Genomic DNA, 23402 nt, shown 5'->3' on the forward strand with positions numbered 1-23402 from the left:
TACTAATGCTAAATTTTGTAACTCATGTGTTGCTATTGCCAAGAACTGTAACAATGTACAATGTGCCCAATCTGTTGGAAAGTCCCTTAAACATGTTGAAAGAAATACATGAAAACACACTTTATGTTAAAGGGCCTTGCTATACTGATGTTTCACAGTTAATGCATGTAAACAGTGTTGGAACTTTTCACAGGGGAAAATACATTCCAGACCTGATGTGCTGTATGAAAGGGGAAACTGAGGCACACTACCATATTGCTTTCATGGCTAAATGCCAAGAGTCCTGTACTATGAACAACATCAATATCTACATTGGTTTAATGTTAATTGGGTTCAAAACATTGGCCAAAGCTGGTATGGATAAAGTAGCTGTTTTCTTTAGCTCTTGGCAAGATCACATGAAACATACAGGAACCATGCTGCAAAAGCTAACCAAGTTATACCTTAAGTTTGTAAAGAGATCCATTCATGTTATTGAACATGACTTTGATAAACCATTTCGGTTATACACTGGTACGGCCTCTAGCCCAACACTAGCTGTAGTGAGACAGACCCAAGGAAAGGGGGCTCTTGGGATGCAGTCAGCGATGTTTTGTCATCCCTTCCTGCATCAATTTTGCGTTGGGGGTGTGACGTTATTGATATAAATGGGAACCATATAGAACATGGGTTGCAACCAAGGTCCTGTGGTGGCACCAAATCCTAAGTAAAGGGGGTCATATAAGGTGTCTAAGACCAGGTTCTGGGTTGCTGGTTATGATTATGCTGTCTGTATGTCTGTGTATCATTTTGTAGTTTAAGTATAAGTATTGGCTCTATACTGTCTATATTTTGTATTATGCTCTGCCTCTGGGAAGTGTCCCAGACAAAGCTGATGTTAGCCCGGCATAGCTGGCTTGATGGCCCATTAAAGGGCCATCAGCTACACAATTGACCCATGGAGAGAAGGCAGACACGCCTTGTGACTCAGCAAAGTATGCAGGGACTGGCCCATGTGACTCCAGACTCCATACTTTTGCTGTAAGTTTCCACCGTGAGGACAAAGGGATTCTTACACCTGGAAAAGTCTATATAAGGCTGATGCATCATCTCCATCTTGTCTTCAATCCTGCTTCTGACCTCTGGAGGGACTTTGCTACAAACTGAAGCTTTACACAAGGGACTGAACGACCCATCCCAGTGGGGGATGCATTCCAGAGACTTAATCTGAACCTGCAGTTTACTCCAGCACTGCTGCAAGCCTAAACTAAGAACTTTGCCATTACTGTATGTAATTGCTTCCATTTAACCAATTCTACCTCTCATCTCTACCTTTTTCCCTTTGTAAATAAACCTTTAGATTTTAGATTCTAAAGGATTGGCAACAGCGTGATTTGTGGGTAAGATCTGATGTGTATATTGACCTGGGTCTGGGGCTTGGTCCTTTGGGATCGAGGGAACCGTTTTCTTTTATTGGGGTGTTGGTTTTCATAACCATTCATCCCCAGGACGAGTGCACTGGTGGTGATGCTGGGAGACTGGAGTGTCTAAGGAAATTGCTTGTGTGACTTGTGGTTAGCCAGTGGGGTGAGACCAAAGTCCTTTTTGTCTGGCTGGTTTGGTTGGCCTTAGAGGTGGAAAAACCCCAGCCTAGGGCTGTGACTGCCCTGTTTGAGCAATTGGTCCTGATTTGGCACTCTCAGTTGGGTCCCGCCAGAATCGCTCCGTCACAGCTGGTATCCTGGGATGGGCCTTGGAGGGAGAAGGGGGATGCCAGTGAAGGAGCCCTGAGGGTCAGTGGCCTGAGAGGAGCCAGGCTGAAATCCCTGGAAGGCAGTGCTCTGTAGTAGAGCGGGAAAGTGCAGTGCAGAGCCTGAGAGGGCGGGGATGAGTTTGCTAAGGATTGGACCCAGGAAGGGTGGGATAGTTCATTCCTATGTGTTTTGTTTGGACTCGGTGTGCCCTAGAAGGGCTGGGACAGAATGTGATCTAGCCCAAGAACCAAGTGACAGGAAGAAGTGGATCACTAGCAGGTGTTTGGTGGAGATAACTGTGCAGAAGGCCCCTGCAAAGCCGTGCCCAGCCATGATGGGGAGCGCTGGCTGGTGAGTTGCTCTTTTACACTTTGTGGTTAAAATCTTCTGGTAGAGAGACAGCAAGAGACCAGAGTTACCTGCCAAAGAACCAAATTAAAACAGGGTTGCCGGCTGTTGTAATAGTTGCAAAGTGCTTCGCGGGCCAAGTGGCTATAGAAGTGGAAGAGGAGAGATTAAAAAGACTGGGACTGTTCAGTTTAGAAAACAGGTGATTGAGCGGGGATATGATAGAGGTCTATAAAATCGTGAGTGGTGGTGTGGACAAAGTGAATAGGGAATGGTTAGTTACCTTTTCACATAACACAAGAACCAGTGGTCACCAATGAAATGAATAGGCAGCAGGTTTAAAACAAACAAAAGGAAGTACTTCACACAACGGACAGTCAACCTGTAGAACTCACTGCCAGGGGCTGTTGTGAAAGACAAAAGTATAACTGGGTTCAAAAAGACTCAGATGAGTTCACGGGGTATAGGTCCATCAATGGCTATTAGCCAAAATGGTCAGGGATGCAACCCCATGCTCTGGGTTTCCCTAGCCTCTGACTGCTAGAAGCTGGGAGTGGATGACTGGATGGATCACTCAGTAATTGCTCTCTTCTGTTCATTCCCTCTGAAGCATCTGGCATTGGCCACTGTCAGAAGACAGGACATTGAGCTAGATGGACCTTGGGTCTGACCCAGTCTGGCCATTCTTATAACTGGCCATTGGCTTGTGTAATGGTTGCAAAATGCTTTGAAGCCTTAAATAGAAGCTGGTATTGAAGTGGAATTGTTATGGTATTGTCACTGAAATGATTCCTGTAATATACTGTGCTCAAAAGCCATGAGGAATAGACAATGTCCATTACATATATAATTCTTCCAGTCATCTCACATGGACCCCTCTGGTACAAAAACATTGCCTCTTACGTTTTGAGGTGATTAGAAAAATCCCCTGGCACCCCCTATTTCAGTTTCCTTAGTTCCAGAGCCCAGCCACTTTAGCAGAAAGCATCACATATGTTTGCTGGAGAACTGCCCATCCCGTTGCTGTCTATTTTGGAGGAGGCGTGGGAAAGGTTTTGTAACAGAAGCCAAGTCCAACATGCTGTAAGTGCTGCCTCCTGCTCTCCATCAGTGGCAACTGGTGTCAGAGTCTCTCCCATTCTTGTGGGTGGGCTCCTGTGCCTCGCTTAGACCATCAGATGCTGTCCCATTCCCTGGGGTAATCTGAGGGCAAATGGCAGAGGGAGGCAGCCATGGCAACTTTTTTATTTGGGTAAATTGGGTGGCCGACATGAGCTGTGTGCATGATGTGGAGTCAGCAGTGGCTTTCTTCCTGACTGGTTTTGGCTGCTTTAATAAGACTTTATAGCACCTTCCAATTGAGCCCTCAAAGCACTTGCCCAACACTAATTAAACTAGCCTCACAGTACCCCTTTGATATAGGTGGTTTATTGCCACTCTACAGCAGGGGAAACTGAGGCCCGACATGGCAAGGTGACTTGCCCAGGGTCACACACACAATTGGTGTCAGAGCCAAGAATAGAACCCAGGTTTTCTGACCCCCAGAGCCCGCCCAGCCATTTCAATCTGTTAGGACTTCCTACTGTAGCTATGTCTGCCTGTTAGCAGCAAGTTGGCCCGGAAGAACAACTCCATGCACTAGTGGGAGTACACTTATTGCCTCTGGAACTACTTGTTCCTAACCCACAGGAAAGCTTCTCACTGGAAGCAATTAATACTTCATATAAGGCATAATACAATAATATGACTCCTCCCTTTACATAACACCGTTATACTACAACACTCACTGATGAGATGCAGCTGTTGCTGGGGTGGAACAACACACAGCATCCCTATTGTGTCCTAGTGGAGAGGGCACTGGAGTGGGAGTCAGGATACATGCTTTCTAGACCCAGCTCTGGCACTAGCCTGCTCAGCAACCTTAGGAACGTCTCTATGTGCCTCAGTTTCCCCATCTATAAAACGGGGATAGTAATACTGATGTCCTTTGGAAAGTGCTTTGAGATCTATTCATGAAAAGTGTGACGTAATAGGTCGGTGGTATTAGTAAATCACAGGAAGTCCAGGAGAATAATTACAACTACAGGTACCACTAAGGGCAGCAGAATGGAATTACACATTTTATCCTGCACACTGGGACTAACCACCCCAGTCTTGCAAACATGCCATGGGGTAGTCACATCCCGATTCTGCAGCCCTTATGCACATGAGTTGAGGTCCAGGAGAACACTCAAGGAAGCAGAATTGGGCCCACAAATCACTATTAGAGTAAATATTTGAAATGTCCATCTTATCTGGCACAGCGCTCTTTAGCGCCATGCTGGGATGCTGATTCTGAATTACCCAGCTCTGCTTCCTGCAGCATCTTTATTAACCCAGTCACATCCCTTCTTTTGGGTTTTACGCAGGCAAACTCCTCTTTACTTCAGCTTGAGCAAGGACTGAATTGAAAACTAAATAAAAACCTCAGGACGTGACCCGTGCATGTTAACGCAATGGCATTCATTCTGAGTTCTGCTGTACGGGCAAAGCCCTGGCAAAGGACATAAGTCGACTGTCCTTAATGAAGAGAACCCCACAACGATGTTACAGTTATTCTCAAACAAATGATCTCCTTGTAAATGGGGAGATAACGACATTCCAGCCACACCTACGAATTAGAAAGTTGTAATCAAGAATAATAACCCTCCCCCACTTTCCCTGGAGCTGCAGAATCTGCCCCCACACAGCATCTGACAGTAATGTGATTTACTCCTGTTTGCTGATGGAGGATTCTGGCCATAAAATTTAATGTGGAGGAACAAGGTGCATTTAAGCAAAGCTGTAAACATCTCTAATTCTATTTAAAGCTATAGAGTGCAGCACATTAACATTTAACAATCTGCCACTAAATTGGTGTGGCGCTAATAGAGCTGCATTTGTTAAAATTTTGGCACCAGGCCATGTTTTACCAATGACAACAAAAGGAGTAGCCCAAATAGCATGATTCAGCGGAGTCCAGCCACTGCTCAATCAGGTGTTGAAAGAGTCTTCTTGGGAGCTCCTGGCATATAAAAGGACGACAGGCCACATTCAACTCTGCAGTAACTCCACTGAAGCCAGCAAAGTTGGACCAGAAATGTATTTGGCCCTGTGTTGCCTATTAAATCGACTGTACATGGCATTCTCCTGTCAAGTGTAGTCCCATCCCTGCTTTCACTCGCTCCAGGAGGAAGAAAATTGCAGTAGTACATCTTACTTCCTGCTCTGTGCAAAGGCTCCACCTATTCCCTGCTCATGAGGGCCAGTAGCAGGCTGTCCGTGACTGCTCCTCTCCAGTGCAGGGTCTGCCCATGCGGGATAGCCCATGCAGAGGATGATGGGAGCTCATTACATCCCCTTATATCCTTGCAACCTGGGCTCACAATGGAGTTCTCTCTGTTTGGAAGTCTATTTGCCCCCTACACTACTAAAAATTATTTTTTATTCTCATTGCGGCAACATCTGAGGGAGAAATGGAGAGGGGTGCTGGATTCCATTCTGCCTCATCAGTCAGTCTCCAACATTGTCAACTGTGTTGTCAACAGGTCTCAACTCACAGCTTGAGCACATGGTGTTGAACACCTGGGAAATGGAACAGAAATCAGAGGGAATGGTCCTACCATGTCAGGACCATTTAAAAAAACTAGGGAAATTCCCATGCAAAAACATTGGTATGGTCCAGTTAAGGTTGCAGCCACAGATTGTGTTTTGAGTGTAAGTTATCATCTAAGAACATTTTGAAATAAAGAAAAAAAATTGAAACCTAGGAAATTCAGAATTAGGGTTAAACTGACAAGAACTCAAGTATTTGAAAGTTTGTAAATTACCAGGTAAGGTACCCAAATGACTTAACCTCAGCCCCCATAACCATCCCAGTGTTCCTTTTCGTCGCTACTTGGTAAGGTATGAATACTGTGGAATAAAAGGTATGAATAAAAACATTTTCATGTCCCCCACCCCCATTCTAAAAACAAGGGTAGGTTCGTTCGTTCGTTCGTTCTTTCTTTCTTGTGTGCAGGGGAAAATGGGACTAATGCGTTCTTAAAGTTAAGCACATGCTTACGCACCTTGGTGAATTTTCTCAATAATTATTGGAGCTAGTCGGAATTTTTTTTATGGAACATTTCTCTGTTGGAAAATGCTGATTTGCTGAAGGCAAAACATTTCATGGAAATGTGCTGATTTCGATGAAATTGTGTTTCAAGAGAGAAATTTGAAAAAAAGTGCTTTGATAAGGTCAAATGTTCCATTTTGACCTTTTTGGAATGGAATGTTTCAATTTTCTGTTTACAACTTTTTATTTCAATTATTTAACATTTTATGTTATATATATTTTTAAAAGTAAGTCAAAATCACAAAGACAACATTTTGATTTAACATAAATTAAATGGTTCAAGGGACCGCAAATGAATTTTCAAATTTTTTTTTGCAGGAAATTCAGAAAAAAATTAGTTTTATTCCTTTTTGGAATGGAAATTTGGAAATCATGGAATTTCACACTCAATATTATTTGACCTTTCTACAGCAAGCAAAAAATTCTACAGAGGCTGACTGAACTTCTCACCAAAAAGAAAAGGTAATTTATTTAGCTCAATCAACTGTTGTTAATTTGGGGAATTACATATCAAACATAGACAAGACTACACATAACCTTAATACATGAACAAAGGTATTCATTAAAATACTGGGCAAAGATTAAATAGGGAATAGTGCATTTTTTCTAAACAAGGGGCCCAATGTCCAGCCGTTTGTGACCAAAATTGTTTAAAACCCAGATTTTGGGATATTTTCATAAATAAAAGCACATGACGTTGATGTTTATGGGATCAGATTATTCATTAAGGTGAAATTCACCAGTGTGCACATGGACAAAGCATATCTTCAGATTTCTGTACAAGGTACATTTCACCCATTGGGGGATTCAGTCGATATCCAGATGTTCCAAAAATGTCCATAATAATCCTTGAATGTTTCATGAATTTTAGCACAAATTATTATTGATTAAAAGATTCCACTGGAAGAGTGGTGTTAACCCTGGTTAGTCTCATATTCAAAATGTATGTCACCCAATGAGAGAACAGAAAAAATATCATCCCTCTTAGATAGCCAACACCATCCTCTGAATGGCAAAATGAACATTTTCTCAACAGCTCAGAAGCCTGAATATTACTCATTCAAATAGTTACTAGCAACAAACTACTTACAGAAATCGGGGCCAGCTTGAGAATGATTGGTTGTTCTGAAAAGGGGCTGAATATGGTATTAATATTATACATCAAGTTTACCTAATTTTTCTTAACACTTTCTCTTATCAAAGCAATTTAGCTAAGATGGAAACACACAGATGACTGCATTATACACACCATGTTTACAAGATAAATTATGTTGACTATGTAAAATGTTATATACCCATTTAAAAAAAGAGGCTTAAAAACCTGATTTATACAAAAACTAATCCCTTCCAAGGGAACTCTCATAAAAGGCAAATCTGCGCTCTCTCTACATGCAAAACTTCTGCCATCCTAGCTGTGCAATGGGTGAGGTGGGGTCCTGCAGAAATAATACGTGATTAAAAATTGTATAGTAACATACTATATATTCAACAGCTCAGTATTAAAGTTGCATACATGTCCTCAACTTTAGTATTTCCTGATATTTTTTTTTGAGTGCTTGACTTTGCAACCTTAAGTAGCATGCTCTTAACATAGTTTCTTTGCATGGAATTTCCTAGGTTGTTTTGAAAAACTAAAATAAAATAAAATAGTGCCTTACGTGGTCAGTTTGGTTAGGCAGCGTACGAATGCCCAAAGTGAAAAAAAGGCATGCCATAAATTCAGGCGTGATCTGTCTGTGTGCACCTGAGAGCACAATTTTGCCCAAATCCACCAAACACAAAATATCAACTCACATTCTTAAGCAAAATGAACTAGTGAGGAAAGTGATTTTAGAATACAAGGGAGAGATCTTCAAAAGCACTAAGGGATTTTGGAGCTCAAATACCATCTTCTTTCAGTGGGACTTGTAATCCTAAACCCCTTAGGTGCCTTTCTAAATCTGCATGGAAGGGGGGGTCTGATCAGAATGGCAAGGACTGTTTAAATCCATAGGCAATACCAGAACTGATGCATTAACTACCGCATGCTACATCAATGTGAAACTGTCATTCTAAAATGGCTAGTGCCCATTCCCAGTCCTTGAACTTTGGCCTGTAGCTGGATTTCAGCAGCTACAATGTACATGTTAACCGGTTGGAACCGATCCGGATTGGACAGGGATAGAACCAAACCCACACCCTGCATCTCACCTTCCCTTGGGAGACTCTAGCTAAGTGCTGTAGCTGAGCCTGGGCCAGGGGTTAGGAATCTGGGGGGACAGGACCTGAGAGAGGTTTCACAACCAGGTTGGGTTGGGAAGTAAAGGGGGGTGAGAAGTGTTGCACTTCAGAGGGGGTAGTTTTTGAGCTAAAGGGGGTGTTTCTCCTTCACTTGTCACCCTTCCTCCCCTCTCCTCCTACAGCTGCCCCATCCCTGCAGATACCTCTGACCTTGTTATCTGTGTCCTCCCCTCTTCCTCTGCACTTGGCACACTGGCTGCAGGGTAGCGTCTGACCATTTCAAAGGTGGGGTCCCAGCAGTGCACTGTTGGGCACTGGTGCCTGGCTGTGACGTCATCAAAAAGGCCCAACCAGCCCGTGGGGACGCAGCTTTGGCCAAGCCGGTCAAGATTTTCAAAAAATAAGGGCCAAAAAGTGCAGCTCCGAAGTCCATGTGTAGGCGTCTCAATAAGGGGCCTGATTTTCAAAAGTGCTGAGCCCCCAGCAGCTCCTGCTGACGTCAGAGAGAGCTGCTGAGGGCTCCGCACACCCAAAACAAAGGTCTTGGGAGCCTAAAAGTGGATGTAGGGGCCTAACTTTGAAAATCTTGGCTTTGGTGTCCCCACCCAGAGACTAGTTGCATACAGGCCATGACCCCAAAGAGGCAGAAGGGAGCCCAACTCCCCCTGGCCTGCAATGGGTGCTGTGACTTAACACTCTCATGTTCTTATGAAAATCCCAGCCCATGTCTCCTCCCTGGTGGAGCGCTCTGCTGTGCGTGTTTGCCAGAGATCAGAAAAAGAGAGACCCTGGGGCTCAGCACCTTCTTTTAAACCAAAGGCCGGTGGAGAAGGGGGATCCATACTGAGCAATTCAGAGAGCAGGAAGAAGTGAGATGTCTTAACATCCTGGGCCCAACTCACAACATGTTAGGGGGCTCTAGGCTCAACTCCCTACCTCCCCAGCCCTGGTCTGTTCAGATTTGTAGAGGGTGAAGTGGGTGGGTGAGGGTTTTTTTTTTTGCCTAGACATGGATGGGAATCAGCTTTCCTTTCTCTATGCTTTTCAAGATATATATTAAAAAAAATAAAATAAAAACAAAAATCCCATCCTAAATCTGCATAAGTCAAAATCTTCACAAATGGAGGGCAAGGGGCAGGAAATTGGTTTGGGTCAATTGAAATGGTTTGTTTCAATAATCTCAAAACATTTTGTTTCAATGCTGACCATCTTTAATTCTTTATTTTTTCAACTATTATTAGCTTCAATTTCAAAACAAAGAGTAGTTTTGAACCGGAATTTTTTAGTTAGAAAATATCAAAATAAAAAGTTTTGACAATTTCAAAACTTGAAAAGAAATTTTTCTTTTTAATTGAAAAATTCATTAAACCCAACTCTTTCCCGGGCAAAGTTTTGGTTTTGATAAATTGCCATTTTCTGATTTTTCACAGAAAAATTCCTCACCAGCTTGACTCTTGCCCTGGGCATCAGGCTTACTACAGTGGATTCAATCACTGCAGCTTCTGGGCTCGCTTGGCTATGGCCATCTCTATCTAAACTGGGCTCTTTTGTGTTCAGATCTCAGATTTGCATGGAAGTGGAAATAACATTGCAAATGACCCAGGGTGCTGCTGAGTGCTACAAAAAGGGATTCTGTGGCAATGGTTTGTCAGTTTACGCTTGCTACATTTCCTTTCAACTACAGTTTTTTAAAAAGTCTCATAAAAATACAGAAGTGCATGAATGGAAGTAAAAAAATAAGGACATTTGTACGATTTTTATAAATAAACAGCACAGCAAGAATTAAATAGAACACAGCCAAAGAACATTTGCCAGACACCAGCTTTTACAGCTTGTTCTCCTCAAACAGGATCTGGGCGTAGACCGTCGTGGTGGGCACACCTTTCGCTGCCTGATGGGGCTTGATCAGCTCAAGTTCGGCGTACGTTAAATTCTCCTCTGCAATTTTCGGCTACAAAACACAACCACAAAATAGAAACATAGGGTTAGAAAGGATTGCAAGGGTCATATAGTCTATCCCCCTGCCAAAATGCAGGATCTGTTGAGTATAAACCATCCAAGACAGATGGCTATCCAGCCTTCTTTTGACAATCTCCCATGAAGAAGCTTCCACAACCTCCCCAGGCATCTGTTCCACTGTCCTACTCAGCAGCGGCTCCAGGCACCAGCGCTCCAAGCCACGGGGGGTGCCCTGCTGGTCGCTTTGAGGGCGGCAGTCAGGCAGCCTTCGGCAGCTTGCCTGCGGAAGGTCCGCCGGTCCTGTGAATTTGGCGGCGGGTACACCGAAGCCGCGGGACCAGCAGACCTCCCACAGGCAAGCCGCTGAATCCGCGGGACCGGGGACCTCCCGCAGGCAAGCCGCCGAAGGCAGCCTGCCTGCCATGCTTAGGGCGGCAAAAAAGCTAGAGCCGCCCTGTTCTTACAGTTAGGAAGTTTTGCCTGAGATTTAATCTAAATTTAAAATAAATAGTTACAAGGTTCTTATGGCTCTAACGGTGGGACGGCTGAGTGTGAAGGACTGCTGTAGTGTCTTACGCAATGAGCCAGATTTCAGGTGCCTACCTCCTATGGATTTCACTGGGAACTAGATGGCTAAATACTTTTAAAAATCTGGTCCAGTAGGTCTAGTTTTCCTCTCAGCTCTATGCTGCAGCCAACCAGTTTACTCCCTCACTAGAACTTGCTTGGGGTTGGCCAGAAGGAAGGGAGAAAAAATTCATGAACATATTTTGGGGGAATTTTTACCTATTTCCCCCCCCCCCCCAAAATTTTGCAATTTGAATTTTTGTTTTTGTGTTTCTCAGTTCAAAATTTGAAAAGTGGCCACCAGCTGTGTGGTTGATCAGAAAAATGGAGGGAAAATGTTCAATTTCCCTCTTTATTTTCAAATTTCAAAATATGAGCAATTTCTACCAGCTGTGCTCCTTGCATGCAACAATGTCCATCACAGAATAATCAGACCCAGAGGCTGCTACTTTTACTTGCTCAAGGTACTTCAGTTATTGGTATGTGGTATTTTTACATTACCTACAACTCTGTTCAGTGCCTTACAGAATAAGTCAAAGGCCTGTTTCTCCTCTTACCCTGATTGTACACTACTGTGATGCTTGACTTCAATGGGGTCGCTCCTGTTTTAGATGAGGTCAGACTTAGGCCACGGTCCCTGCCCCAAAAAGGCTAAAGCATTGTTAATATTGGCAAATGTTTGACTCAAAACAAGATACAGACAACTGAGCTAACATGTGGTTTTATTTAACTAATTATAAATATGCCATAGAACAGCCATCAAATGATACACCACTGTCCAATTCATCTGGATTCAGACTGGTTTCAGGACATGGGACCTATATCCTGGGTCTTCCAGTCTCTCTTACTCTAAAGTGACTACTGTTGATATATGCAGTGTTATAGCCGTGTCGGTCCCAGAATATTAGAGGGACAAGGTGGGGGAGGTAATATCTTTTATTGGCCCAGCTTCTGTTGGTGAGAGAGCCAAGCTTTTGCGCTTACACAGAGCTCTTTTTCGAGTCCTGGAAAATAGTGTTGATATACACAGGACTCGGGAAGCTGGTCTTATCTCTTTGCTTCAATAACCAACAAGGAACTGAACTTGGCTGTTGGGCCCATAATGCATTGTGCTCCAAGAAAAGTCTAAACATACACTGGATCAATTTGAACATTGTACAAACCCTGGATAGGATCAAGTGCAATTCTGGAGTAGACTCGGGATATTATTGTTCCTGTGAGTAAAATACTCAAGATAAGTTGGGTGAGGTAATATCTTTTATTGGACCAACCTCACTCTCCTTATCACTCTAATATCCTGAGAACTGCAAGCAGCATCAAGATAACGGTGCTAATTTTCAGCCTAAACAGTTCATCTGCTTTCTTCAAATACTTGTAGAGAGTTATCTTGTCATTTGGCCAAGCCATACATATTTAGCTCTGTGACTATTCCCTCTGAGTCAGTCCCTTAATCCTCTTCTGTTGCTATTATCTGGACTCCCTTCATGATTGCCTTGAATATCACTCAGTATCTGTGTTTATTTCCAGATGTATTCGCTTGCGTTTTTCCAGCACAAATCTCATTTCATTATATCCTCTCCATAGGTCTGCTCCTGGATCCCTGTCCTCGGGTCGAGTCTGCTGAGGAAGTGGTATCTTGTTGAAGTCAACTGAACTGCTCACAGGAAGAGGGGCTGTGTGGGTGAGTAAGGGTGTCTTGCAGGATTAGAACCAATGGCCTCACTCCTGCAAACACTCATGTGTTTATCTTTGATACATAAATAAATCCCATTCAGTTTCTGCTTAGCACAATGCTGCAAAGCTGGGGTATCAAATTTCTGTTCATTTTCATAGGTGATAGATGTTTAAGGCCAGGAGGGCCTATTGTGATAATCTAGTCTGGCCTCTTGCATGATCACCCAGTGATTCTTGCATCAAGTTCGGACCTTGTGACTGAGCTAGAACATCATTTTTACAAAAACATGCATCCCATCTTGATTTGAAGACTCCAGGGTTGGAGAATCTATCACATCCCATGGTGGATCCAACGGTTAGTTACCCTCACTGTTAAAAAGGTGCTCCTTATTTCTAGCCTGAATTTATCTAGCTTCAGTTTCCAACCACTGGATCTTGTTTTGCCTTTGTCTGCTAGATTGAAATGCCCTTTGGAGGTTTCATAACCTTCTGTGCCCCTCAACCCCCCCACCCCCGGCTGGCTTTTATTTAACACAAAACCTAAAATTGGGAGCTAAGCTAATTTAATGTCCCATTAATCAGAACAGTAAGAATACGCAAAACATTTAGGCTACAATGTAAAACATACAGTAACAGATCCACCCTAAAAGCCTGAAGCCCCTGGGAGTTTTGCCATTGCCTTCAATGAGAGCTGGATTGGGCCCTAAATGTAAAAATGCATGATGCAGGTGGAGATCCTTCCAAAACTGAATCTGGTGAGGCTTGGCAAACTGGTGATTGCCAGTTTAAAGCTCTGCACTGCTCAAGACTATGCCAGTTCATCCTTTGCAATGGAAATATTTACATAGCTTTGTAGAAATCAATTGCTTGGGGCAAACTCAACCCATGTTTGCGTTCCCCTCTGCTGTTTAATTACATTTCACGTTTGTTTCCATTTAGAAAATGCCATGTGTCCTAAAATAGCCACCCCGACGCCCAGCTCATGTAAATTTTAGAACAAAGATTTATGAAATCATATTGTCCAGGTGTTTTATTATATTATCTCAAAATTGCATTGTTTTCTAGTGTAGATTATCTCTTTATTCCTACTTTATTCTATTATGTTTGGATATGAAAAATAACACTAGATTCCCCAAAACAGGTCATCGGGCAACGTTGGCTGATGTGTTGCTTTCATACATTTTTATGATGTTCCTATAGTAAACATAATTTAATAAAGCCAAAACACACTAAATAAATAATTGCATCTAGAAAAGCAATAAAACCAAATAAAATTAGTACTTTCATAAGTGGAAAAGGTACTGCAATTACTGCTACAAGCAACAGCACACCATAAAATGTGTAGAATAATTTCCCTTATGCATATTTCTAGTATGTAATAATTTGATTGAAAATATGAGGAAACACACAGGAGGTTCAAAATTGAGAAGTGTGTACAGCTTTCAGCAAAGGATGTGTAATAACAGTACATGGGAGCCAACACTACTTTAAAGGTCCTATAATATCTAATTTTTGTGGGGGTTCCAGCCACTTTCTGTATTTCACTCATCGGCCATGTGTTTAATGCTATTTTGCTGGTTTGTTTATCTGAAAACAAATTTTTAGACAGGCAGGGAAAGAAAACTAATTCCACAACTCCTCTCATTTACGTTTGATAGCATTTTGGCAAGGTACAAGCTGGGAGAATACCACCCTTCTGTTACTGGAACGGTATCACCCCCTTAATAACAAACAATCTCATCAGCAGGGCTGGAAGATGAGAGAAATGAACAACTGGCCATTCACCGTCTATGTTTCAAAGAGGTGTGCAGGTGAGTTAGCAATGCTACCACAACTATTTCCTGGTCTACACTACGAGTTTAGGTCGAATTTAGCAGTGTTAGATCAATTTAACCCTGCACCTGTCCACACGATGAAGACATTTTTGTCGACTTAAAGGGCTATTAAAATTGATTTCTGTACTCCTTTCTGACGAGGGGATTAGCGCTGAGATCGACCCTGCTGGGTCAAATTTGGGTTAGTGTGGACGCAATTTGACGGTATTGGCCTCTGGGAGCTATCCCAGAGTGCTCCATTGTGACGGCTCTGGACAGCATTCTCAACTCAGATGCACTGGCCAGGTAGACAGGAAAAGCCCCGCAAACTTTTGAATTTCATTTCCTGTTTGGCCAGCGTGGCAAGCTGATCAGCACAGGTAACCATGGAGTCCCAGAATTGCAAAAGAGCTCCAGCATGGACCGAACTGGAGGTACTGCATCTGATCGCTGTATGGGGAGACAAATCCGTGCTATCCGAACTCCGTTCCACAAGATGAAATGCTGGAATATTTGAAAAAATCTCCATGGGCATGAAGGACAGAGGTTATAACAGGGACCTGCAGCTGTACCACGTGAAACTTAAGGAGCTCAGGCAAGCTTACCAAAGAACCAGAGAGGCAAACAGCTGCTCCGGGTCAGAGCCCCAGACATGCTGCTTCTATGATGAGCTGCATGCCATTCTAGGGGGTGTCCCTACAACTACCCCACCCCTGTGCTTCCCTCCTCCGCCACCCCTCCCGGGCTACCTTGGCAGTTATCCCCCCATTTGTGTGACGAATTAATAAAACATGCATGAATTTGAAACAACAATGACTTTATTGCCTCTGCAAGTGGAGATCAAAGGGGGGAGGGGAGGGCGGTTGGCTTACAGGGAAGTAGAGTGAACCAAGGGGCCGGGTTTTCATCAAGGAGAAAGAAACCAAACTTTCACACTGTAGCCTGGCCAGTCACGAAACTGGTTTTCAAAGCTTCTCTGATGGACAGTGTGTCCTGCTGTGCTCTTCTAACCGCCCTGGTGTCTGGCTGCACGCAATCAACAGCCAGGTGATTTGCCTCAACCTCCCACCCCGCCATAAACGTCTCCCCCTTACTCTCACAGATATTGTGGAGCACACAGCAAGCAGTAATAACGATGGGAATATTGGTTTCGCTGAGGTCTAACCGAGTCAGTAAACTGCGCCAGCGAGATTTTAAATATCCAAAGGCACATTCTACCACCATTCTGCACTTGCTCAGCCTATAGTTGAACTGCTCCTTACTACTGTCCAGGCTTCATGAGCCATGGGAGCAAGGGGTAGGCTGGGGTAGGTGCGACCGCACGGTGCTGCCGGCTGGGAGAGCAAACTGAGGCAAGAGCCTCCAGCTCACATGATATTCCAGGCAGGACTAAATCTCCATTGGACGAAACTTAAAGAAGAGAATAACTTGGAGTCATTCCCGATTTTGTCCAGGCACCCCTGACCGACCTCACTGAGGCCGGCCAGGAGCACCCATGTCTACCCAGGCACCCCGGACCAACCTAATCGAGGTCGGCCAGGAGCACCCATGGGACAATGACGATGGCTAGCAGTCGTATTGCACTGTCTGCTGTCCGCAAGGCAAGGCAAAGGGATGCTGCTGTGTAGCACTGCAGTACCGCGTCTGCCAACAGCACCCAGGAGACATACAGTGACGGTGAGCTGAGCGGGCTCCATGCTTGCTGTGATTTTGTTGTCTGCACAAGTAACACAGGAAAAAAGGCGAGAAACGATTTTTTGCCATTGCTTTCACAGAGGGTGGGAGGCCTGACGACGTGTACCCAGAACCACCCGTGACAATGTTTTTGACCCATCAGGCATTGGGAGCTCAACCCAGAATTCCAATGGACAGCGGAGACTACGGGAACTGTGGGATAGCTACCACAGTGCAACGCTCCGAAAGTCGATGCTAGCCTCGGTACTGTGGATGCACACTGCAGACTTAATGCGCTTAGTGGGGACACATACAAACAACTGTATCAAATCTATTTCTAAAAAATCGACTTCTATTAAATCAACCTAATTTTGTAGTGTGGACATACCCTATGACTGACCATTGCTACGCACTTTGTAAAATTAGATGGTTGGTCTAAAATGGTGTTAAAAAATGAATTATTCAGAATCTAAATCACTTCCAAAGCAAGGTTTCTAGATTCAGAGCCTTCATCTTGGTAAATATTGTTTTTTCAGGCTTCATGATCAATACAGTGTAATATACATCACACAATCATAAAACTAGGAAGACCCATCATGCTTCTCCTTCCAAGTCTTCTTCAGGTTAGTTTTTAAGTTACTCCAGTAATGGGGCTTCTCTTGGGAGACTATTCCATAGAACTCACTGCTAGCTATATCTTTCCTGGTAGTCAGCCTGCATAACTCTTGAGCTGCGATGTTAGAGGCGAGCTGGAAAAGACTTTTTAAAAAGTGGGCGTGTACCATTTATTGCTTTTTTTTTATGGCATACAGAAAAGGCCTGAAAGGTGTGAGGTTTAAAAAAATAATTGTTTAAGTTTGACCCTAGAATTATCAGGAATGTCAAGTCTGGCTTAGCTGGAGAACTTCTGGAAGGTCTCAGGGATGTTTATTGTGAGCTCTCGCTGAAGGAGTGAAGGGTTTTGAACCTTTAAGCAAGGATACCTTTATGCAAAGTGGTAACTTTGAGCAGTCTAATAAAATAGCCCATGTTCACCCCACACACACTTCTTAATAGCTGAATTTCCACTCTCTTGGCTCTTGTGATCTCACCATTTTGCTAGCTCTCTGCTTCCAACCTCCACTGAATGTGAATTTAAATTTAAAAAAACAAGCAGATTTTTTTTAAACCAGCCATTTGGTCTTCCTATATCCATTGTAAAGAGGCAAAAAAAAAGGCCCAATCCTGATCGATTCCACTTGGGGTTCATTTTTAAATCTCAATGGACAGAAAAGCTTCGGCAACTACTGCATCAGCTACAGATGTTAGCAATGAAGTTCAGTATCTCCACATTCTTGCACTGCTATTAGACTGTCACGGATGTGATGGTGAGTGACTGTAACAAGGGCGAGGTGGGGAGAACGTGTGATATTTACTTGCCCCAGTGAATTATCACCTGTTTATTTTCTGTCCTTCACTAATACATGTGTCCTAAACAGGTACCTCAGAGAGCTGTGTAAATACTACATTTATACTAGCTCTTGTGTACTACAGAAACCCTTCGGAGTGAAACCCTCCTCTGCCTGGCTGCACTCAGCTGGGGGAGTGTATGGACTAGGAGAGCAGCAAGGAAGCAGTTGTACATTAACTCCCAAAGCTCTTGCCAACAGCTGACTTGGTAGCTCAGGGTGGGTGACCGCACTGTGCTGTGAGGTGTCGATTGCTACTTCATAGAAAAGACGATTAGCTTAAAAATGCCACACGTAGACATGAGTTGTGACATTGCTTCTTTGATCCAAATGCTCTCTGATGTGAACCTTTCCAAGTTCCCGCCCTGTTAAGTTGAATCTAATCCGGTCTCTCAAGAGTTGAGTTTTTCAGCCATGCCCAGATGCTATAAATTACTCTTTCCTTGGTATTTTCCCAAAGGGCCACTCTTTCACTCATTTTCTTTTGCACATGCCAGACACAAAGCTTGGGTCCTTTCCACTTGATATTTGAGTAACATCCTGTTTTGCACTCCTGCTCTGTGACCGCTCCACATGGAGAGGGCTGATGTTATCCAGATGGTGCAGCTCAGATGCATAAATATACAGTATCACATCCCAAATATTTACAGCAGCAAAAAGCATTGACAGGCCTCTCCAGGCCAGTTGGAACTGACCCAGCCCAAGGACCAGATCATTGGTACTCTCTGCAGAAAGGCAGAGAGGGGGTGAAACAGCATAAGTCATGGAGTGCAAGGGAATGAAACTGAAGAGGCACCGTCAGTCCAGATAGTCTTTCGTGCAAGCCCCAGCTGTTGGAGCCAGGACTATGTGGGACAGCTGCCATGTTGGCCAACCCTGGGAATGGACCTGGGGACCTCCAAAGGGAAACACATGAGTCTCAACAGCTTAAGCTCAGTACCAATGTGGACACAAGAACAAATGGATATAAACTGGCTATCAGGAAGTTTAGACTTGAAATTAGATGAAGGTTTCTAACCATCAGAGGAGTGAAGTTCTGGAACAGCCTTCCAAGGGGAGTAGTGGGGGCAAAAGACATATCTGGCTTCAAGACTAAGCTTGATAAGTTTATGGGGGGGTGGTATAATGGGGGAGCCTAATTTTGGCAATTAATTGGTTTTTTACTATTAGCAATAAATATGCCCAATCAGGGGCGGCTCCAGGCACCAGCGCAGCAAGAGCGTGCCTGGGGCGGCAAGTTGGGGGCGGGGAGGGTGGCGTGCTGGTTGTCGTGAGGGCGGCAGTCAGGGCACCTTCAGTGGCGTTTCTGCGGGAGGGCCGCTGGTCCTGCGGCTTCAGCAGCAATTCGGCGGCAAGTATGCTGAACGCACAGGACCGGAAGATCACCCGCAGAACCGCCACTGAATCCGCGGGACCGGCGGACCTCCCACAGAAACGCTGCCAAAGGCTGCCTGACTGCCACGCTTGGGGTGGCAAAAAACATAGACCCGTCCCTGTGCCCAATGGCTTGTGATGGGATGTTAGATGGGGAGGGATCTGAGTTACTACAGAGAATTCTTTCCTGGGTGTCTGGCTGGTGAGTCTTGCCTACATACTCAGGGTTTAGTTGATCGCCATGTTTGGGATTGGGAAGGAATTTTCCTCCAGGGCAGATTGGCAGAGGCCCTGGGGGTTTTTTGCCTTCCTCTGCAGTGTGGGGCACAGGTCACTTGCTGGAAGATACTCTGCATCTTGAAGTCTTTAAACCATGATTTGAGGACTTCAATGGCTCAGACACAGGTTTGATAAAGGAGTGGGTGGGTGAGTGAGATTCTGTGGCCTGTGTTGTGCAGGAGGTCAGACTAGATGATCATAATGGTCCCTTCTGACCTTAAAGTCTATGATTCTATGAGCTAAAGAGCTAGTACGTGTAGTTGGGGGCTGTAACAGACTTACATCCTCTCTCAGTAGGGTGCTGTGGGAGGATGTGTAGAACGCACTGGCCAGTGGCTTATACATGTGCCCTACAGAATAACCATGGGAATTCCTACAGGGCAACGTTGCCAGATGCAGCACAAACTCCTGCTGGGTAGCTTCTGCCCCCTCCTATGGGGCACAGAGGGTTGGGAGGGAGCAGCGCACAGCTCTTTGGCACAGAGCCATTGGCATCATGATACTCCGTGCGGCTGTTCTGCTACAGGGAATGAGCCCTTGGAAGCCGCAAGCTTTCCCCAGGATTCTCTACAGATCCTTAGGATGGTGGGGCTGATGGGCCCCATGCCCCACCCCTGAAGAGGCTGCTTAAAAGCCTCCTTTTCTCCAGCTGCACCTTTTTTCCCTGGTGGGGAGGGGGAAGGTGGAGTCAGCTCACTGCATTCTTATGAGTCTCAGCCCTTTAGCAGCCATGAGCCACATAGGACTTTGCAGGAAGGAATGTTGCTGGCTGCCCCAATCTCCTGAGCTCCACCTCTGCAGGCCCTGGGACAGTGGCGCTCTTTCTGGGGATTTCCCCCTGTTTAGCAGATGGGGTGAGCACACATGGGGCAGAGGAGGTTTTATTCATAGATCCCAAGGCCAGATGGGATCATTGTGATCATCTAGTCTGACCTTGTGTATAGCTCAGGCCATAGAATGCCTACAAAATAATTCCTAGAGCAGAGCTTTTAGAAACACATCCAGTCTTGATTTAAAAATTGCCAGGGAGGGAGAATCCACCACAACCCTTGATAAGTTGTGCCCATGCTTAATTATCCTCACTGTCAAAAATGTACCCCTTATTTCCAGTCAGAATTTGTCTAGCTTCAACTTCCAGTCATTGGATCGTGTTAGATCTTTCTCTGATAGATAGAAGAGCCCATTATTAAATATTTGTTCCCCATGCAGGGACTTACAAACTGTGATCAAGTCACCCCTTAACCTTCTCTTTGTTAAGCTAAATAGAATCAAGGAGTTCAATCTCTCACTGTAAGGCAAATTTTCTAATCCTTTCTTCATTCTCGTGGCTCTTCTCTGAACTCTCTCCAATTTATCAACATCATTCTTGGATTGTGGGCATCAGACCAGACTCAGGATCTTAGCAGTGGTCACGCCAGTGCCAAATATATAGGTAAAATAACCTCTTTACTCTGATTCAAGATTCCCCTGTTTATGCATCCTGGGATCACATTAGCCGTTTTGGCCACAGCATCACACAGGGAGCACATGTTCAGCTGATTATTAACCAGAACCCCCAAATCTTTTGGTTTTGGTGAATGATAGTGCAAATCCCATTGACTGTGAGAAGTCCCAGGGGATCCTTATTGCCCAGGTGGCACACAGGCACTTGGGCTCAATATTCAAACCTGAGTGACTAAAGCTGAAATCCATATTTGGGCACTGTAGTGAGACAGAGTGTCCTCCCTCTGAGTAGGAGAGTGAGGGACCACTACCCTCCCCCTGGTGGGTGGAACTAAATCTGCTCCGCCCCCTCTCGCTGGAAGTCCTGAGGCTGGACAGGAAGTAGAAGAGGAGTGCCCGGAGCTCAACTGGGGCTGGAGCACCGGAGGGAGCAGACAGCTCTTCCAGGGAGCTGGGATCTCAACAGGATCCCAAACTAGGCTCTGAGTGGAGCTGTGCCTTGCAGCCAGAGGAGACTGATAAGTGCCCCGAGGAGCTGCCAGGACCACTGCTAGACTAATGCCCTGAGGAGCTGTGGCAATCGCCGGCAGCCAAGTACCCCAAGGAGACAGACGACCTTTGGACTGCAGAGCCCTACACTCAAACTGTGGTAGGAAGTAGCCCAGGGGAACCAGACTCTGGTCTGGTTCTGCTTCCGGAGTGTGAGTCAGCATGTTGCAGTGGGATTCCCTGCTGACCCAGTGGTGGAACACTCTGCCATTGTTAGGGCCGTGGGCTAAGACGTGGTGGAGTCGGGTGGGCCCGCATCCCCCTGCCCCCTGCCACTTCACCCCAGGGGTGGCGGCCTCCCCACCTGAGGCCCAAGAGGTCTGTGTTCATCTGCCATGCACCCAAGCCAGGACACCAGATCCCAGACTGCTTTGTCTGCTGTGTCTGCTCTGCCCCTTCCTAAAAGACCCAGAGCTCACAGACTGTGCTCTGCCCTGCCCAGGGAGACAGTGCTCCCTTATAGGCTGTTAATTACTGTTGGCCCCAGCCAGAAGGTGCTGCGCTCTAGACTGTTTGTGCTCTGCCCCACCCAGGGGGTGGGAGTGTCTCCTCCAAACTGTGACTTGCAATCTGCCTGTAGTGAGGCAGTGGCCTTTCTCCCCATTTTGAATGTTCTACACAAAGGCCCATGGCCAGGTGGAGAAGGTTTCCAAGACTCCTGCAGTCCTGTCCATCTGGAGATCCCAAGAGCTAGGAAGGATGGACCCTTTCACCCTCATCAGTGTCTGAGCAATGAAACCATTTACAATTCAGAAGCAGAGATAATGCTACAGCCTTGGATCGAAAAGCCTGAGCTAAAGGCTTTAGCAGTCTCATCAACCAGTATCTGTGACCCAACCACTAGAGGGGATCAGTGTGCAACACTAAGAGTGGGTGGCTTACAATAACACTGCACCTTGGTTGAAATTTTCCAAACCACTTGGTGCTGGGTTAACTGGCAAAACTCCCGTTGGCTTCATTAAGAGCAGAGTTTGGTCAACCCAAGGTGCTTTTGACAATCCCACACTTTATACCCAGTGGAAAATCCTGCCAGAAAGTCATATTTTCCCTTGGAAGAAAGGAGTTTTAAAAATCGCTTATGCAGACACTTGTGATAAGTTAGCACTTCTGCAAAGATGCAGCTGGATCTGCAAGTTGAATTAGTTCTTGGAAATGAAAGCAAAATGCAATTGCTGGCCAATGTGAGCTCTGAAATGTCAAGGGTTCAATTGAGTTTCCACTTGAAGGGATCAATAAATATGGCATTGGAATGTCAAATGCTGTCCTTAGAGTTAGAAATATGAATCGAGCTTTCCACGGTGGGATGTCTGCTTGTTCAGGAGAGAAGGGCTGCTTCTCGCACATAGCGTTCCCCCACTTCAAGATAATGCATGTGCCCATTCTTTATTCACCAGGAAAGTAACTGCTAGCAGAAAACCCCACAGAGTCATTGCACACATGGATTTTGGCTCTAAGCAGGAGGCTTGTCCGTCCTTAGTTCAAACAGGTTTTAGCCCCTCAGTGTAATAGCTCATCCCTAGTATAATGCTACCAAAGTCATCAAAGTTACACCAGGGATGGATTTGGCCCACCGAGTCCCATTTTGATCACCTCCTCTTAAGAAGATATCATGGGGATTAAAAAGGTCCCAAGAAGGGGAATAAAAAATGGTTATAGTTCTATGGGGACTTTCATTAGAGAGAGACACATCAAAAACGACATTGCACAAACATCACCTGCTAAGGGGTTTTGTATCTGTTCAGTGCTTAGCCCAGCTCCATCGAAAAGTTTGACAAAGTTTTACAAACTGTTTCTGTTTATATGTGAAGCTAGGATGATTTTTGGTCCTGGTGTGAAAGCCGCCATAACTCAACAGGTTTGAATGCATTGTGTTTTGAGTTTGAACCTCAATGTGAATGCAAACTTCAGAGAGTGCAAAAGAAATGTTCTCGTGAACCCCTCCAATTCCCAAATGCTAATTTCACCACAATTCCTACGACGTGTCTCTGAGAAGAGACTGCAAAAACTAGGGTTATCTAGTGTGGAAAGAAGATGAGTAATGAGACTGGATGAAAGGCTTCAAGATGACAGAGGGATCCGTGAAAATGGATCAGTCCATTTTTCTATGTATATTTGCTCAATTTCATATCACATCTACAGAGATCATTAATATCTTGAGAGTTCACAGCTGAGTCTGACACATCCT

At 44.9% G+C, this 23402-nt stretch overlaps 1 protein-coding gene and 1 long non-coding RNA gene across 3 annotated transcripts in view; one reads left to right on the forward strand and one right to left on the reverse strand.

Annotated features, from left to right (window-relative positions):
- The first annotated feature begins 6539 nt into the window (after positions 1–6539).
- The window catches only part of LOC123373610, a 45432-nt gene continuing 28569 nt past the window's right edge, over positions 6540–23402 (forward strand). The window contains exons 1-2 of the long non-coding RNA XR_006580782.1: positions 6540–6678; positions 12547–12643. This is a non-coding gene — a long non-coding RNA (uncharacterized LOC123373610). The remainder of the gene's footprint in view (positions 6679–12546; positions 12644–23402) is intronic.
- The window catches only part of VSTM4 (V-set and transmembrane domain containing 4), a 68904-nt gene continuing 52099 nt past the window's right edge, over positions 6598–23402 (reverse strand). For both annotated transcript variants that reach the window (XM_045022624.1, XM_045022623.1), the window contains exon 8: positions 6598–10387. In XM_045022624.1, coding sequence (XP_044878559.1) covers positions 10262–10387 — 126 coding nt within the window. In that variant the 3' untranslated portion in view covers positions 6598–10261. The remainder of the gene's footprint in view (positions 10388–23402) is intronic.

Source organism: Mauremys mutica, chromosome 7 (assembly GCF_020497125.1).
Source record: "Mauremys mutica isolate MM-2020 ecotype Southern chromosome 7, ASM2049712v1, whole genome shotgun sequence".
Classification (NCBI taxonomy): domain Eukaryota; kingdom Metazoa; phylum Chordata; order Testudines; family Geoemydidae; genus Mauremys; species Mauremys mutica.